This window comes from Lipotes vexillifer, unplaced genomic scaffold (genome assembly GCF_000442215.2).
Source record: "Lipotes vexillifer unplaced genomic scaffold, Lipotes_vexillifer_v1.1 scaffold680, whole genome shotgun sequence".
Classification (NCBI taxonomy): domain Eukaryota; kingdom Metazoa; phylum Chordata; class Mammalia; order Artiodactyla; family Lipotidae; genus Lipotes; species Lipotes vexillifer.
Window position 1 is genome coordinate 2,496,966 of NW_006780838.1, and position 15,545 is coordinate 2,512,510.

General features: G+C 44.7%; 1 protein-coding gene across 2 annotated transcripts in view; it reads right to left on the reverse strand.

The window, feature by feature from the left end:
- Positions 1 to 15,545, reverse strand: part of VPS53 (VPS53 subunit of GARP complex) — a 125,738-nt gene that overhangs the window by 36,615 nt on the left and 73,578 nt on the right. For both annotated transcript variants that reach the window (XM_007454234.1, XM_007454235.1), the window contains 2 exons: positions 5,675 to 5,917; positions 2,602 to 2,749 (listed from right to left, as the gene is read on the reverse strand). In XM_007454234.1, coding sequence (XP_007454296.1) covers positions 2,602 to 2,749; positions 5,675 to 5,917 — 391 coding nt within the window. The remainder of the gene's footprint in view (positions 1 to 2,601; positions 2,750 to 5,674; positions 5,918 to 15,545) is intronic.

The following is a 15,545-nucleotide window of genomic DNA, read 5'->3' on the forward strand; positions in this document are numbered from 1 at the left end:
TCTTTCGGCCGGCGATTTCGCATCTAGAAAGATATTTCAATGAGTTATGAGAACAAGGTATGGAGATGTGCACATGTTCTTTGCGGCATTCATGAATTCAACCAATATTTACTGAAAGTCTATTCTGTGCCAGGCTCTGTCATAGCATAAGGGAGTTAGCTGGTGAAAAAAACAGATAAGATCCTCTTCTCATAAAGCTCACATTCTGGTGTCATTTATATTAGTGAAAAACTGGAAACAATCTACACGTTTATAAGGGATTGAGGAGAAAAAATTACGGCGCAGGCTCTCAAGGCTTCAAGTCTCTAGCGGCCTTTCCCTGTTAACACTGAAAATAAAATCCAAACTTCTAACTATGATTTGGGTCCTGTCTAGCTTCAGGGCCTGCATCTTGCCTTCCCCCTTGTCTGCCTGGCTTCAGTTATACCGACCTCTTAAGGTTCTGGAAGACACTGGGTCTCTTCCCCCTCAGGGTCTTCAGACGTCCTACTTCCTCTCTCCGAAGCACTCTCTGCTCCCCCGTCCTAGCCAGCTCCTTTGCTTTGCCACCCTCCCACTGCCCATCCCTTCCAAGCTCCTCACTTGGCAGTCTCCTTCCCACCCCTCAGGTCTCTGCTTCAATATCACCTCCTCCAGGAGGCCCTCCTTGACTACTCTACCTCAGTAGGCAACTCCCTAACTAGCACTGCAACATCTGTTTCCTTCCTAGCACTTAGAACAAAACTGAGGTTACATCTTGCCTTACTTATTTATTATCTGGCTCCTTTATTAGTTCCAAGTTCCATGACAGTAAGAAATTTGTCTACTCTGTTCACCTCTGTGAATTAATACCAAATACAATGCCTGGTACATAATCAGTGCTTCATAAAGATCTCTTGAAGGAGGGAATGGCACACCCCATGCAGGTGTTAAGCATAAAAGTGTTACAATTAATGAACCGATATTGACACATTATTGGCATTGTTTTCTAAGTATTATTTTTCAATTCTTCATTGCTTGGATTCTCAAGTCTCTTTGGTTTCTCCCTCCATTTCATTTTGCAACCCCCCCCCCCAACCCCCTGTGATTTTTTCTTAAGGAAACTGGGTTGTTTGCCCTGTAGATTTTCTCACAGTTTGATCTCATTGATTGTATCCACAAGGTACTAATTAGCATGCTCCTCTATCCCTTGTATTGCCTGTAAATTGTAGCTTGATGTAAAAGCTTGATCAGATTCAGATTTTTCTTTTTTTAAAGAAAACTCCTTCATGGGAATTCCCTGGCGGTCCAGTGGTTAGGACTTGGCGCTTTCACTGCCATGGCCGGGGTTCAATCCATGGTCGGGGAATGAAGATCCCACAAGTCACACAGCACCAACAAAAAACAGAAAAAGAAAAAAGAAAGAAAGAAAAAGAAAGAAAGAGAGTAAAAAAAAAAAAGAAAACTCCTTCATGATAGTGCTGTGTACTTCCATCAGGAGATAACATGATGTTTGGTTGTCTCTCTTTTTGTAATGTCAGCAACCACTGATGGTCAATGCCCAGATCCATTATTCCATTAAGAGGTATAAAAGAATGATACTTGAATTCAGTATCTTTTCTTCATTTATGAACTGAAAATCTGCTATAAAAATATACTTCCCATTGTCTGTGACTTGGTTATCCTGAGGTACAAGTCAGATAGGAAAGGCAGGATAAGAACTTTTCCTTTACTTACCAGTATTCAATTCATACCAGTGGTTTCTTAGTATCTTCCAAGGTGATAAATGAATTTTAAAAATCATTATAACCAAATGGATTTAAACATATTTGATGTTTACAATCGACTGTAGCTAATATTCTCACTGATACTTGTATGTCTCATCTTTGACCAGTAGAGTTCATTCAGGCTGACTCCTATAATTAGTTTCCTAACGCTGCCGTAGCAAATTACTACAAACTTGGTGGCTTAAAATGGAAATGTATTCTCTCACAGAAGTCCAAAGGGAAGGGTTGGCAGGGTTGGAAATGTGGAAAGGAACTTCTAGTCCCACATCTAAGGCTGAATGGAAAATTCTTCTGGTCTTCCTTCTGCTAATGGGAGCTCCAGCATAGACATTACCCTTTCCTGCTTCCCAGTTCCTGAACGTCAGCATCCAGACAATGGTTATTTGTTTCTGCAGACTGAGAACGCTCCATACATTTCAGGAGACACATAAAAGCCCAAAGGATTTTCAATGAGCCTGGTAACACTCCTGAGAGTGGAATCACTGGTTGTGACTCATCACCACTAAGGCTGGGGCCTACCACCGCTATGACTGTAACTGCTTTTAGCATGTGGGAGACAGGGCTACTGACCTATTTTTAAGAGGGCACGTCATGCTCTTCGAGTAGCTTACACAGCTCTGGGGAGGAGACCAGTCATACTTTCCTGCCTGGTCTCCTTTTCACAAGGTCCTTGTGCAAGGGGGCTGCCTGGGCCGTCCCCTGGCTGGACCTCGAGTTTTCCCCTGTGGGAGACCAGCTGTTCTGCCCAAGGTTGTGTGCGGCCTCGTTGGGGCCCATATTCTTACCCACTGAGCTAAGTGGCCCAGGCGGCTCAGGAAAAGGAGGAGGTGGCGCAAGGGCAGCCCGGGCGGCTCACCTGCTGGGTGGTGGCCAAGCAGTACTCTGCAGTGCTCAGGATGCTGCAGATGAGGCAGAGCTCCTCCAGGGTGAACTTGGCCACTTCTGAGCCCTCCTTTTCCTTGAGGAGGCTGCTGATGGTCAACCCACCGCCGCTGCTTGTGGTTCTGAGAAAAAGGCATAGGGACCAGTCAGGCCAGGACTCCTCATTTGCTTCCTGACCCGGAAACTGCAAGTTGTAAGACAAAGAAACAGGGGAAGGAGAGGCTGGACGTGGCCCAAACAAATCCACACACAATGAGGCCCTTTCCGAGTGACCTGACCTTGACTGTCATTTGTTTAAGTTCTCTGACCATCAGAAATAGGAAGAGATGATCCCAACAGTGAGCCAGGCATCAGTCATATTCACTACAATGACTCTGCTCTGCTGAGCGGCCTCTCTGCTTAGCGTGGAATTTCCTGATCTGTACAGCTCATTCAGAGTCATGTGTAGTGCAAAAGCTGGTTCCCCAGCTGTTTCTCTCAGTTAAGAAAATTCTGCATGGGAGCTTGTCTTTGTGCTTGTGGAGGCGTTCAGAAGTGAATGTTAAGACATGGTTCCTGGCCAAAGGCCTGACTGCCTCAAGAAACAAAAAAGCATGTCATCTCTTCCTACTGATCTAATCATGTGATCACAAAAAATAAAAAAGCAGTTTTTAAAATAACTTCCTACAGTTATAAATAAAATTTCAACTGTGAGAGTCTATTTTTTAAGAAGACAGAAATCAATGATATTTACCTTAAAAATAAGAGAAATTTTTCCTTTAAAACACACACACACACACACACACACACATCCCTAAACTTCCCAGTCTTAGGTAATCAAAGATTTGAAAACATCTTAATTTCTAGTACTTATAAGGGTGTGAGGACACTGGCTGTCTCTTCCACTACGGGTTAGGAGCTTTAAGTTGTACAACTTTTTTGGAGGTATTTTTCAGGAGCTTAAAAAAACGTTCAGACTCTTTGACCCAGTAGTTCTACTTCTGTTCAAGGATGCTCTTCTGAATGTTATTTAAAATACCAAAATACTGAACCCAACATAAATGGTCAATTAAGAGAATGATCAATAAGAAATCTCAGAAGTTAGCTGAGGGTCTTCTGTATGTGGGAACATCATAAAAAGTGCCTTGATGGGGCTTCCCTGGTGGCGCAGTGGTTAAGAACCCGCCTGCCAATGCAGGAGACACAGGTTTGAGCCCTGATCCGGGAAGACCCCACATGCCGCGGAGCAACTAAGCCCGTGCGCCACAACTGCTGAGCCTGTGCTCTAGAGCCGGTAAGCCACAACTACTGAAGCCCATGCGCCTAGAGCCCGTGCTTCGCAACAAGAGAAGCCACCGCAATGAGAAGCCCGCGCACCACAATGAAGAGCAGCCCCCGCTTGCCGCAGCTAGAGAAAAGCCCGCGCACAGCAACAAAGACCCAATGTGGCCATACATACATATATACATACATACATACAAAGAATAAATCTGGAAAAAAAAAAAGTGTCTTGATGAATATTTTTACTGTGCTGACTGTTCTCTGCTCTTCTCTTCCCTTTTCACCACTTGGGAGACTGACCTCTGCAGACTTATCACCCAGGCTCCCCAGCCCCCTGGCCTCCTGTTGGTTTCAGCCATCAGCAGAGGCTGTAGGGAGTCAGGGAGGTTGAGGAGAGAGAAGTCGGAGTAACAACTAGCCTTCCTGCTCCCTCTGCTTCAGTGTGGTCCTGGCAGTGACCGTGGCCCCTATGACTACAGTTTCTGTTAGGCAGCCCTTTGTCCACAGCCCTAGCTGTCATGTGAGTTTTAAAGTAGTAACAATTACCCACTAGAGTTTGGATGCTTCAGAATCCTCCCTTGGTTCCTTTCACCTGCCCCCATTTCTGTAAACAGTGGCTTTAGTAATAATATCCCAGCTGAGTACCATTTGTTTCCTGCTGTGACACTGACTAATACACACGGCAAAATGCTCACATCATGACAAAGCAGGGTATAAAACTGTAAGCACTACAGTCCAGTCCTGTTAAACAAATAAGCAGAAGCATTCAGTCACACACATTACACATATAAAGAAAGAACAGAAAAATGTATACTGAAAAGTTAAACCTGTTTTCACTGGGTGGTGATTTTTATCTTCATCTTTGTGCTTTTCTGTGTTTTACAAACTATAACAAACTTGCAGTATTTTGAAAATCAGGATAAAAGTTATCAAAAATTAAAAAATAATGTTTATCATATTCAAAGAAATTCTCATGTGTAAAACATGTCTGTTACTTCAAATCTCTTGTAGAGCGAAGGGATTTTATTTTTCTTTCCTCCCAATTATGTAAAACTCCTATATATGACACATTCTAGTGACAGTGACAGAAACTAAATTCCAAACTGTTGAATTTAGCTATGGGAGTGATTTATAATTACTGGACTCTGAAGCATTGCTTCAGATCATATTCTATTACAACAGAAATTGCTATATAACCAAAATATCTCTAAAACTCTAGTCGAACAATCCATTTATTTCAAGTAATAAGCTATATAACAATATTTTAATGCCCCAGAATAACAGAGTGAAGTCGCTATAATTAGGAGCTATGCTATGCAACCACCTTTCCCCAAATCCTACCACATCTTTAAACATGAGACTCAACCCAGGAGAGTAAGATACACACACCATAAGAGAGACTTTGGCCTGAATGAAACTGCCCTTGCTGTTCAAAAGTCATTGCTACCACCACCCCACTTCTTTTGCCAAGTACCTATCACTGAATCCATGTAAACTAAGCACATCTATAATGGGACTGACTCCCCTGAGTCCACCGTGGCAGGATCTGACCTATGCTAGTGGCCAGCGTGGCAGTACTGATTTCCTCTGGCGGTCCTGACCAGCTGTGGAATCCCATTTGAGAGGAAACAGTCTCAGACCCTTGGAAACTCCATAAGGGTGTTTTCCTCCCTGATACTCTTGGCAGTTTAGCGAACAGCTTCAGGGTGGATTTCCTTAAAGATTTCCACACTTAGGTATATTCAGAATCTCACTTCTCCGGTCAGACCAGGAAGAACAGGACTCACTTGGGCAGGTTGCCAGAGAGGATTTTCCAGGCGTACTCTCGGAGGTACTTCTGGAAAATAGTGGTCAGGGCGATCATCGGCTCCCCGGTACTGAGCTGCGAGCACTGCACCATGCACTTCTTGTAGTAGACAAAGAGGTCGGCGCAGCTGGGGAGCACGGCGCCCCCCTCGTCCGTGTTGGGTTTAGGTGGCCCCTGGGCTTTGAAATCGGCCACAAACCGATCTATCAGCTCCCCAAGGTTTCTGGGAGGAAGAAAACAGGAAACGTTATTTTATTTCAAGAAAGAGAAAACAAACATGCTTAACTGCCACAAGGCGATCACTCCTCATGGTTTTTACATTTACAATTGGACCCGTTTCAGTAAGTCGGACAGAGAAAGACAAATATTAGATGATATCACTTATATGTGGAATCTAGAAAACAATACAAATGAATCTATTTACAAAACAGAAAGACTCGCAAAAATAGAAAACAAACGTTTGGTTACCAAAGGGGTAAAAGGGGGGAGATAAATTAGGAGTATGGGATTAACAGATACACACTACCATATATGAAACAGATAAGCAACAAGGATTTACTGTGTAACATGGGGAACAATGTTCAATATCTTGTAATAACTTATAATGGAAAATAATCTGAAAAAAATAACTGAATCGCTTTGCTATATACCGGAAACTAACACAATACTGTAAATCAACTGTACCTCAATAAAAAGTAATTAACTTAAAACATTTTTAGAACCTGGATCCATTTTTATCAATATCATCATTAACTACCACCACCACTCCTACAATAACAGCAGTGATAAAATTTGGCATTTGTGTGCTGTTTTATACTTTTCAAGGCACTTCATGATCGCATTTGACCCCAAACCCCTGGGAGAAAGATAAGGTGTTATTGGACCCTCTAAGAGATGAAAAAAATAAGGCCCAGAAAGTTTGTCACACGATTTAGTGGCAGAGCTGAGCCTAGAATCTACCACTTAAGTGTGTGCACTGGTCCTACTACCATATTAGTACCAGCGCCCCTTTCCACAAATGAAAACCCTAAATAATGACAGTGTTCACTTTCTGAACACTTATGGTGTGCCAGGCACCATGTCAGCTCTTTGTAAGAGTCTTTATAAGTGAACTTCACTTAATCTTCACAATAACCTTATGACGTAGGGACTAAAACTATCCTCCTTTTCAAAAAGCGAGGTGCAGAAAATTAAAAGACCTCGTCCAAAGTCATACGGCCAGAGAGTGGAGGAGCCAGGATTAAAACCCAGGCAGCCTGGCTCTAAACCTCATGCTTTTACCCACTCTACCCTAGTACCTCCTCAAACACAAAAAGGTTATGATGTCAGCAAATATTTAGATATCATTAACCTAAAGGTACCCAGCAGACAGACAACTAAACAAAGAGAAACTGTAAAGAAACAGTCTAACGCTTTCTTTCTCCTTTAATGCAGTGTCTTCTGAACAGCTTCCAAAATCAAAGGTGTAAGAAATCTTGGGAGGAGAGAAAATACTGAGCTGCTCCAGGCTTGCCCCAGGTCACGGTGGTGATGATGGTTGCAACTTTCTCCCATTTCCCATTCAAACATCACTGAATTTGCCTCAGTCACACTGAGTCATCACTGCTCACATCCAGCAGGGCTATATTAATTGGTCCCTGCACAGTTGTGCTCTATGAAAAATGGGGGAGAGGAGGGTGTTCCCACCCCTCTTAACATTTTGCATCTTTTTAGTTGCTGTCTAAGGCTACAGGAATCCAGCTGTGTGGTTTTGTTTTTGTTTTTTTTTTTGTATTTATGTAACAGTCAAGAAGAAAAAGACAAGAACCACATGCAGTATTAGTGAGTAGGAACAGGAGAAAATTGACCTTTTACTCAGGAGCTTTTCTTATTGAAAGTTTATTACATCCAGATACAGCCACTGTGCCCTCAAAGAACTTAAGGCCTAGGACAGTCCATTGTGATGGTGGTGACGGTTAGCAAGCAGAGAAGGAGCGAGTTAGTTGACCTCGGAAAGCTCCAGCGTGTCCACCCTCCTTCCTCACACCCTCCTCTTGTCTCACCTTTCCATTTAATTTCCCACGTCTCCTCCACAGCGGCCCCATGCTCCAGCCAGACTCCCCTCAGCTGCCGCCCTGCTCCATCTCTATCCCCGACTCTGTGCATCTGCCTGGATGTGTCCCCTGGTGACTCTCCCGTCACCACCTGTCCACTCACCCTCCCAGCTCAGCTCAGGGGGCACCTAGATAACTCCTACTCACACCCATCCTCTATCTCAATTGCAACTCTGTCATCTGTAGCACACTGACGACTATTTTTTTTTTAACACTTCATTACACAGTGTGGGCGTGTCGGCTATTCAGGAAACATGCTGACCTTCTCCCATCCTGGGCCCGTGGTAGGCCATGCTCATCAGGAACGGCTGTGTCTTTCTCACTGACCTCCAGGGTAATTTCAGAAGGCTTCCTGCGACAGCACTGTAGCCAGTCACTTCTTATGAGCTGAAGTTGGCAGAGAAGGTGAAAGCTGCTCGCTTGATAGTGGTAGAATCTTCTTCTCTGTGTCACGTATGTTATCGTGAGATTCTTGAGAGCAGGGATAACGTCTATGCTACTTCTGCTCCCCCGAGGCCCGGCCCTCAAGCTTCTGTGTGCAGCTAAGCTCCCAGTTACGTTGGTGCCCCATACGTACTCGGCGGATCAACCTCCACGTTTTGTTCCTAAGGGATGGGGGTGGAAGGGTCGGGGCTGGTGCACTGGAGGAGAGAACGGAACAGCAGGGGAGGGCTCCTCTCGAGTCTTCCTATGAGAGACTCTAACCTCCAAATCCACAGTGCCAACCAAAACAGGGGCGAGCGCTCCGAGGTAGTTTTGCCTGAACCACTCCTCTAATGCGGCTGGAAGCTGAAGCCAGGATGCTTCCTCACCTACCTCCTATTTCGGCGCCAAGCTGATGAGTAAGACTGTAAACTAACAGTGACCATAGAACAGAGACAAAATTTCCTCCTTGGAAAAAAAAAACACTAAAGATCTTCCATATTTTGCAGAATGTCTCTTGGGTTACTGTTGACACTGTTCTCTGGTGTGAACGAGAAATAGACCAGAGTGACCCACCCCTCCCCACTTCCATCTTGCGCTCTTCATCAGCCTGCTTCTATGCCACACGAGACACTAGACAACGAGTAATCAAATAGCTCCACAGAAGAGAAGAGGACAAGTCACCCGGATGGGAACGGGTAAAGTTCATGAGTTTGCAAAGGGGAGGCAATCCAATCAAATGTGGATGGAGCACTTCGTATGCACAAGGCGCTGCGGGCAGCAAGTATAAGATATAAATGAGTCCAACAACAAAGAAAGCAAAGGTTACCATTTCTTCCAGGCACCAAACACTACCCTGAGTTTCGGCAGGATCTTATAGGAAGGACTACTGGAGAAAGGAACACGGGGCATGCTGACCTGTTGAATGGAATCACAGGGATGCGCCTTTTATACCCTAAAGCAATTACAATCAAGTAAGAGTTTAAAAAGGGTCAGGTCCTAGGGCTTCCCTGGTGGCGCAGTGGTTGAGAGTCCGCCTGCCGATGCAGGGGACACGGGTTCGTGCCCCGGTCCGGGAAGATCCCACATGCCGCGGAGCGGCTGGACCCGTGAGCCATGGCCCCTGAGCCTGCGCGTCCTGAGCCTGTGCTCTGCAACTGGAGAGACCACAACGGTGAGAGGCCTGCGTACCGCAAAAAAATAAAATAAAATAAAATAAAAAAGTAGAAAGGGTCAAGTCCTGATTACAGTTCTGCGGGGGGTAAAGACACAGCATCTGTCCATTAGAGGCTGTGACCTATTGGGGGAGATAGGACCTTCATGTTTATGATCTTTAGATCTCAAGATGGCAACAAAATGCTAGTTTTGCAGTACAGACAATATGACCAATTTGTTTTAGACAAAGGAAATAACAGAGGAAACTGGAGAGAAAATTCCACAGCAGATTCAGGCAAGAGAATAAAGGCCTGGAGTCAGAAGTAAGTATAGGATACGGTGCGAGGTGGAGAGCACGGGTAGGAGAGGAGCTGGCTGACGCAGAAGGACACAGACTGAGAAAAGTCTGACCTGCAGCTAGGTTCGTACACACCTCTGAATTCCCACAGCAAACTGTTCATACTCTTACCCCTCCATGCTGTGTTCCAAAAACTTTTTTTGGTCTCTCTCTCACACTAGGCTACATGCCTATAAACTAGGCACTGCACTGGCTACATTATAAATACAATCTCACTTAATCCTCACAACAGCCCTGAGCAGAAGGCATTAGTATCCCTGTTTTATAAATGAAGAAACTGAGGCTGAGAAAAATAAGATAACCTGCCCTAGGCCACAGAATTTATCAGAGCTGGAATTCGAACTGGGGCCTGTCTGACTCCAAAGCCAAGCTCTATCCACTATCCGATGCTTTGATTCCAAAACTCTAAAGCGCTATACAGATACATGGTATTACGATTATTGCTGCGATTCACTTTCTCTGCAGCTTACGGAAACGTGTCATGGATGCAGATGGTGTCTTTTATCCTCTTCCCTGTAGCTTGAGCTTTTAACCCAAGAACTGTGTAAGCATTTTGGGGGCACCATGTGAAATACTGCTGGGAGTTCCACTGACACATAAAACGACCTAGGAATAAAGACTACTGCAGAGCGGTGGCAGCAGAGGGGGAGATTAAAACACGGTGAGAAGGAAAACCACACTGCACACCAAGCTTAGCTATGGATGACCAAGGCCATTTCTTCTGGTGGGTCTGCAGCTGACATTCACAGAAACAGTATTCTAACTGGAAAGTACAGGAGTGATGGCTCTGGCGGAGGAAGATGGTAGTCAGAAAAAGTGGGCAAGGAGGTGAGTACGGGCAAAGCGGCTTAAGACCCCCAGGAAGTTAGAGGACTTGTTCATCCAAGGATGCGCCGACTAACAGGCACCCCTACCCCTTCCCTGTGGTTGGGGCAGAGGAACTGGCTCTGGTGTGGCCAGCAGGGAGCCAAGCTCTGGCTTGAGCACACCTGGGAGATGGGTTCCACACAGGTAAATGGAGCAGGTAAATACATGGAGGATCCTGGGAACCAAGCTTCTCACTGCTGTAGAAGGTAGTTACAGACATGGGACAGGGGACACTCCAGTAAACCGTGAGGTTAGGTTAGAATTGGAGTTACTGGCATAGACTCACAGGTTTTAATATATAAATAGGTATAAAAGTAGACAGATATGTAGATATACACACACATATATTTCTTGGGTCTCTCAGCTCAGAGGACCCAGAAGCATGATACCCCAGCAGCAATGAACACATATAATGCACAGACTTAGTTTCTAAATATCATTTCCCACCAAAGGAACAAGGGATCCTGGAAAAATGGATGACTCCAGGGCTGGGTTAGGAAAGTACAAGATGAGCCTGGTATATTTTGCTGGGCCAGAAAGAAAGTACTCAAAAAACGCTAGGGGCATGCAAAAGTATGGAAAACTAGCTGGAAAGGGCCGAAACCAGGACAATTTGAGCATTAAAACAAATAGTGATGGATCCTGGAAGAGAAAAAGGACATTAGTGGAAAAACTGGTAAAATCCAAACAAGACCTGGAGTTTAGTGAATACTACTGTACCAATGTTTACTAGCTGATTTTGATAACAACTGTACTACAGTTATGTAAGATGTGAACACTAAGGGAGCTTGGGAGAGGGAACATGGCAAATCTGCACTATTTTTTGAAGTTTTTCTGTAGGTCTAAATTTATTCGAGCATAAAGTTAAAAAAAAAGATAGTAATGACTATAACCCATTGAATAAAATAGGAATCCAAATTCCTATATCCACAAATAGGAATTTGTCCATGCTGATACAAATAAATGGGGAAAAGAGAAGGCTTGTTTCTTAAAACAGAATAAATGTAGAAGAAGTGATGGAATTAGAAAAATAATTATTTGGCAACTATCTTAGTAATAAATGATTCAGGCAAGTGTCATTAACAGATGGTAAAATAAGTAAGTGAAAGATGAGAAAAAGGCTATTTATATGGTTTCAAGGTTAATCAACACTTATTAATTACTTATTAATTAATAGAGAAACCTGGCCAATACCATCTAAACCAAGTAGTAAAACTGACCAGCACAAGTTGTGGGACACATTGATACCGTGTGTCTCCTGACAAGAGTTACTGAGAAGAACATGGCACCACTTCTGTATGAATCATAAATCATGAGCCAGCATCAGTCAGAACCAGATTGAGGAACATTCCACAAAGTAACTGGCCTACACGTGTCAAAAATTTCCAAGTCATGGGACTTCTCTGGAGGCGCAGTGGTTAAGAGTCCACCTGCCAATGCAGGGCACACGGGTTCGAGCCCTGGTCCGGGAAGATCCCACATGCCGTGGAGCAACTAAGCCCGTGCGCCGCAACTACTGAGCCTGCGTGCCTAGAGCCCGTGCTCCACCAAGGAGAAGCCCACGCACGGCAATGAAGAGTAGCCCCCACTCGCTGCAACTAGAGAAAGCCTGCGCGCAGCAACAAAGACCCAACGCAGCCAAAAATAAAATAAATTAATTAATTAATTAATTAAAAAAAATTTCCAAGTCATGAAAGATAAAGAAAGAATAGATTATTCTTCTGGACTGAACCAAAGAGACATGACAAATAAATGTAACCTGCGATCCCGGAATGGATTTGAGATCTATAAAAAACAGGATTGGGGCAATTGGGGAAAGGGAATGGGGTCTATGGATTTAATGGGAGTGCTGCATCAATGTTACCTTCCTGATTTTGATGGTTTGTACTATGGTTACATAGACTGTGTCCTTATTTACAGGAAACACACACTGAAATATTAAGGAGTAATGGGGCATCTTGCCTGCAATTTGAGAGTTTGAATCTCTCAGGAAAAACAACATGTATGTGCATATATCCGTGAGTATGTGTGTGTCTGTCAGTGTGTGTGTCAGAGGCGGGAGAGACAGCTGTTAATTGAGGAACCTGGGTGAAGGGTACACAGGAGCTCTATGTACGATTCTTGGGACTCTTCTGAAAGTTTGAAATTAATTCAAAACAAACAACAAGGAACATTAGTTTATAGAGAGACTCTAGGCTTCACCCAGCTAGAAGAGGTGGCGGGCTCTATTCCAACGAAAGCTATGACAGGGAACTCAGGAGAATGGGCAGAAATGGAGTCCCTAATAATTTCTTGGACCGAGAATGTCACTGAATGAAGTGAAGAAAGTGCCTATGGAGAGAAATCTCTCCTGAAAGTCAGCCAAAGAAAACGCCTACATCCCCAAGAGTAGAAGAGACACTACCAACTTCCTCCTTGGACATAGACAAAAACTGAGAAAGCTGCTCAAAGCACAGGAGGACAGCTCAGCCCAGCCAGCTAAGAGGTGGCAGAGGGACATCCCCACTCCTCCTCCCTGGGCACCGGCGCCGCAGTCCTCCTACCAAGGCTGGGCTTTGGGCTGGGGCAGGTGCTGCCAGGACTCTCCCCGGGCAGGTGGGAGGCTGGGGAGACGGAAGAGTGGACCCCATGCCAAGCCCACAGAGAGCTGGCAGCACCAAGCAGGCCACCCAACCACCTGACAGTCCAGAACAAGATCACCGGGAAGGGCAGGGCAGGCACAGTTCCCGAGCGCTGTTTACTTGTGCCGAGTGACAACATGTCATGTCATTTATTCCTCACCGCTAATCCTGTGAGGGGGGCATTATTCACTTGACCGTAGAGAGCACAAAATAAACTCGGAGAGGTTAGGGCCATGCTCAAGGCCCCAGGCTGGTGAGTGCAGAGCGCGGACTCAAGTCCAGGTCTGTCTGGCACCCAGGCCTATGCTCTTTCCACCACCCTGGGCTGGGTCTCAGTCATCGGGGAACTTGTGAATGGTCTCAGATTTTCCTCCCTTGCAGATTTTTGAGTCAGAACTACAACAAGAGTAGTAATTTGTCCCAAATCAGTCCCCACCTGAGTTCCTTCCCCAGTCTTAGGATTCTCTGACTTAAGGGAGGACGAGCTTTGTAGAACTCCTTGAAATTGTACTCAAAATAGTGTGTAGGTTTATGTGGATGTTTTTTGGCAAGAGGACCTGTGGTTTTCATCGGGTTCTCAGAGGGATCTATGACTCAAAAAAGGTCAATAACCTGCTGCTTTAGGCATTATTTTGTCTGATGCTCTCCTTTAACAGATGAGGAAATGGATTTCTTGAACTCTATTTTCTACTTCAAGCTTTTGCTGTTTATTCTGGAGCGACCACAGCACAGCCTACGCAGTTCTCCTACGAGAAGCTTCCGCTACTGCACTAGTGCTGTGGAAACATCCCAGCGAGGCCAGACGGCAGGATGAGGGGCCAGCACTGCATTTTTCATACAGAAATGGAGAGTCCCTAAGGAAGGGAGGGCTGGCTCTTTGCCCAAAGTCTCACGAACAATGAGTGTGCTTTATATGAATCAAGGCCATGCGAAAAGAGTAGATCCCAGAATTACACCAGATAATTCAGAAAACTGACTCTTTAGACCAGATAAGTTTTGAGAAAGTACATGGTTATCTCTGATGTGCACTTTAAACCCTGGACCCAATAGCTTTTAAGCCTTTTACAAAATAAGAATTTGGATTGATAAGAGAAGAGAGGGCTTTGTCCCAAAATAGTCATACGGGTGGGCTGCTCCAAGACCTGTTCATCTAACAGGCAAAGAGCAGCTCCTTTTCCGGCCCCATAAGGGTGTCTTATTAATATCCTGACAGAAAATTTTGTGAATGCAGAAGAGAGGGTGTTTTCAAAGGACTAAATGGCAATAGTAACTACTGCCCTTCTGCATGCCTGCAGACACAAGCCCAATAGATAGAGAGCAGGAGGAAAACTGGGGCTTTACAAGGCAAAAAAACGTCAAGGCAACTTTTTCTGTGTGAGGTGGGGGGCGGTGAGGAGGTTGTTCTTGTTACCGTAGAAGCTCTTTTACAAAGGTAATTTTCTGGGGTTTTCATATGAAGCATTTTGTCATCAGGGAAGAAAAGAATAGAAGCAATCTATTGATATAAAATCAAATAGTTGAATAACAATAATGTTCCATTTAAGACACAAATAGCCACTTGAAATGTTCTCTTAAGCTTATGGTTTACCCTTGAAACATACTTGGAAGCAAGAATGTGCTAAACTGAAAGAAGCATTAGAAAAAAAAAAAAAAAGGACTGGACTTCAGCACCTAAACGCTTTCCCCGAGAACTCCCCTCAAGAACTTTCTCACAGCTGCTGTCCTCCCTGTGTGACCCACTGTCTGGTCCTCCCAAGCGTGTGTTCTTTAGGCTACGGGCCTTTCCTCAGAGCCTGGACCAGCCTGGCTCTGGTCAGTTCGGCCAGTTCCAGAAACTGGGCCTTTCCAAAATGTGCCTTCCGGCACGGAAGGGCCTTCCACAGTTGCTCTGGCTGTGGACAGGGATTCAGGGATGAAGAGGGATCTCTGTCCTCTGCATATGGACAATGGATACTGGAACATGACCAGACTCTTCTGGCTGTGAGGGAACCTGGCTGCAGTGGGCTGCTTTGTAAATATTTTCTGGAGCCCCTCTGTAAAAAGCACATATGTTAAATGGATGATAATTCATCAAAGAAAATATAACACATCAGCCCAAACAGGAAAAAACAAACACATCAACAAGTGGGGGAGAAGAGGAAGCTCTTCCTTGCAGTAGAGCCCTAACGAGTAAATATAGAAGAAATGACAGAAACAGACGAGCAACGTTTGGCAAACGCTACAGTAATCATTGTTTCAGGCAGGAATCGTCAAGGGATGTGAAAAATGAGTGGGCAAAGTATGATGAGACATGGGATATTTACATAGTCCCCAAGTATCCCCCCCCCCCCCCCC